The 2,500-nt window shown below is 43.5% G+C and overlaps 1 protein-coding gene across 10 annotated transcripts in view; it reads left to right on the plus strand.

The window, feature by feature from the left end:
* nrxn2b (neurexin 2b) overlaps positions 1 to 2,500 on the plus strand; it is a 550,373-nt gene that overhangs the window by 476,979 nt on the left and 70,894 nt on the right. For all 10 annotated transcript variants that reach the window (XM_056460822.1, XM_056460831.1, XM_056460830.1 and 7 more), the window contains one exon: positions 2,163 to 2,344. In XM_056460822.1, coding sequence (XP_056316797.1) covers positions 2,163 to 2,344 — 182 coding nt within the window. The remainder of the gene's footprint in view (positions 1 to 2,162; positions 2,345 to 2,500) is intronic.

Below are 2,500 nucleotides of genomic sequence, written 5' to 3' on the forward strand. Positions count from 1 at the left end.
AAGCCAGGGGTGTCCAAACTCGGTCCTGGAGGGCCGGTGTCCTGCAGATTTTAGCTCCAACTTGCCTCAACACACCTGCACGGATGTTTCTAGAAAGCCTAGTAAGTGCTTGATTAGCTAGCCCAGGTGTGTCTGATTGGGGTTGGAACTAAACTTTAAACTTTTGGACACCGGCCCTCCAGGACCGAGCTTGGACATGCCTGGACTAAGCTGAAAAGAAAATGAATGAATGATTGAATAGTTTCTCTAATGGAGGAGGCGTACCTTCTTTAATAGTGGAGGTGTGGCTACTGTAGTGGTTTTTAAAAAAGAGGTGTGGTTTCTCTAATTGAGGAGGCGTGGCTACTATAGTGGTGTTTAAAATAAAGGTGTGGTTTCTCTAATGGAGGCGTGGCATCTCTAATAGTGGAGGCGTGGCTACTGTGGTGGTTTTTAAAATACAGGAGGTGGGGTTTCTTTAATGGAGGAGGCGTGGCATCTCTAATAGTGGGGGGCGTGGCTACTGTAGTTGTGGTTTAAAATAGGTGTGGTTTTCGTAATGGTGGAGGCGTGGCATCTCTAATAGAGGAGAAGCAAAATTCTAATAAAATCAGCAGAAAACAGAAACGAATAAAGGCTTGTGTTTTATATTCTGACACCAGATAGGCCGACTCATTCACGCTGATGCAGCGCTGCCACACACAGGATAGCCTACTGTAGGCTGTTCTGTTTTCTGCTCAATAATGTTATAAAAGGTATTTTCTAGTGATTTTGTTAAGACTTATTTTCCTCATTAAGATGACATATTTCTCATATAAGGGCCGGTTATAGGCTATGTATTAATGTTTTGTTAGCATGCTTTAAATGGAACAACCTTTGTTTTGACACTACATGCAAGCATCAGGTTACTTTACTGAACACTTTTCTGAAAAGAAAGTTTTAATATTGTTTAAACTATAATACTTCCACTTCCCAAAGTGAGGCAGGCATTATTACAGTACAACACATTTCAATAAGTCATAGTATTTTAAAATATAAATTAACAATTAATTGGATCTGAAAGGAAGCATGCTGCACAAACACCCTGATAAGCATCCCATGTCTTTTAAAACAGGACTATCACTAAAGCTTGTGGATGAGTTGTGTGCCTACTACAGTGGATTTATCCATAATTTCACATAGTCGTGTGCAGAAATAGCAGCAGCCCAAACAATGGGACATCAACATTTCATGAGTTAAAACATTGAAAGGTTTACAATCATTCACAAATGAACACAATCCATCAACAGGCTTTGTGTATTCTCCAATATGAGCTGTTCAGCACCAGTGTTCTGATGGTCTACTTTGCAGCGCTGCTTATGCTCCGTTATCATCCATTGATTGATATTGACCAAAAACTGATTGAATGACAGTAAAAAGAAGCAATTAAAATGTTTTTCTTGTATTGCTGATTTTTAAATAGTCAATCAAATGAGTTGACTATTTAAAGAGTGTAATATGGTGAAGACACACACAACGGCGGTAAGCTCATTGTCAACCGTAGTAATGTTGCATGATAGTCTGCTCTGGAAGACATTGAGATGCTTATGACGGTGTTTTTGAAACAGACTGATCGCCTTTCAGATTAAATGACTTGTGTTTATTTTGATTTTGAACTGTAATGCGGAGAGATGACCTATTGAAATGTGTGCAATGATGTCCAATGTTACGGTCACTCCTGAAGTGGAAGTGAGTTTAACAATAAACTCCTTGTATTTTAAAACTCAAATCAAACAACAGCTTCGTTTTATATCTGTTTCTAAAATGAACACCCAATGGCCAAAAGATACACAGACCCTTCATCAGTTCAGCTCATCTCACACATTAACTCTAGTGTCCACATACCTGTATATATATACAGCCTGCAGAGCCCAGTATTAGGAGTGTGCTCTGAGCGTCAGCACTGCAGATGGAGGAGTGTGTGTGTGTGTGTGTGTGTGTGTGTGTGTGTGCTCAGCATCACCTCATTACAGGAGCACAGATGCCATGACCTTCAGCTACACACATTTACACACACAGACAGGCAAACACACACACACTCAGCGCTTCTGCAGTCACTGTTTCCTAAGTGTGTGTGTGTGTGAGACCCGGTACAGGCCAGCCCTAATGTTCTCTCTCTCTCTCTCTCTCTGTGTGTTTATCAGCTGGGACTACCTACATCTTCGGGCGGGGAGGAGCCCTCATCACCTACACCTGGCCCCCGAACGACCGTCCCAGCACACGGGCGGACCGGCTGGCAGTGGGCTTCAGCTCGCAGCTCAAGGAGGCGGTGCTGGTGCGGGTGGAGAGCGCCAAGGGGCTCGGAGACTACCTGGAGCTGCACATCGTAAGAGCACGCCGGGGGAGGGGATGTGGGAGGGGCTCGGGAAATACCTGGAGCTGTGTGCTGTAAAAGCAACCTGAGGGCAGGGCTTACAGTGACTAATGCATGTTTGAGGGAGAAGCTAACAGTGACTGGTTTGGGGGAGGGGCTTACAGTGAT

The sequence above is a fragment of the Danio aesculapii genome, chromosome 7 (assembly GCF_903798145.1).
Source record: "Danio aesculapii chromosome 7, fDanAes4.1, whole genome shotgun sequence".
Lineage (NCBI taxonomy): Eukaryota > Metazoa > Chordata > Actinopteri > Cypriniformes > Danionidae > Danio > Danio aesculapii.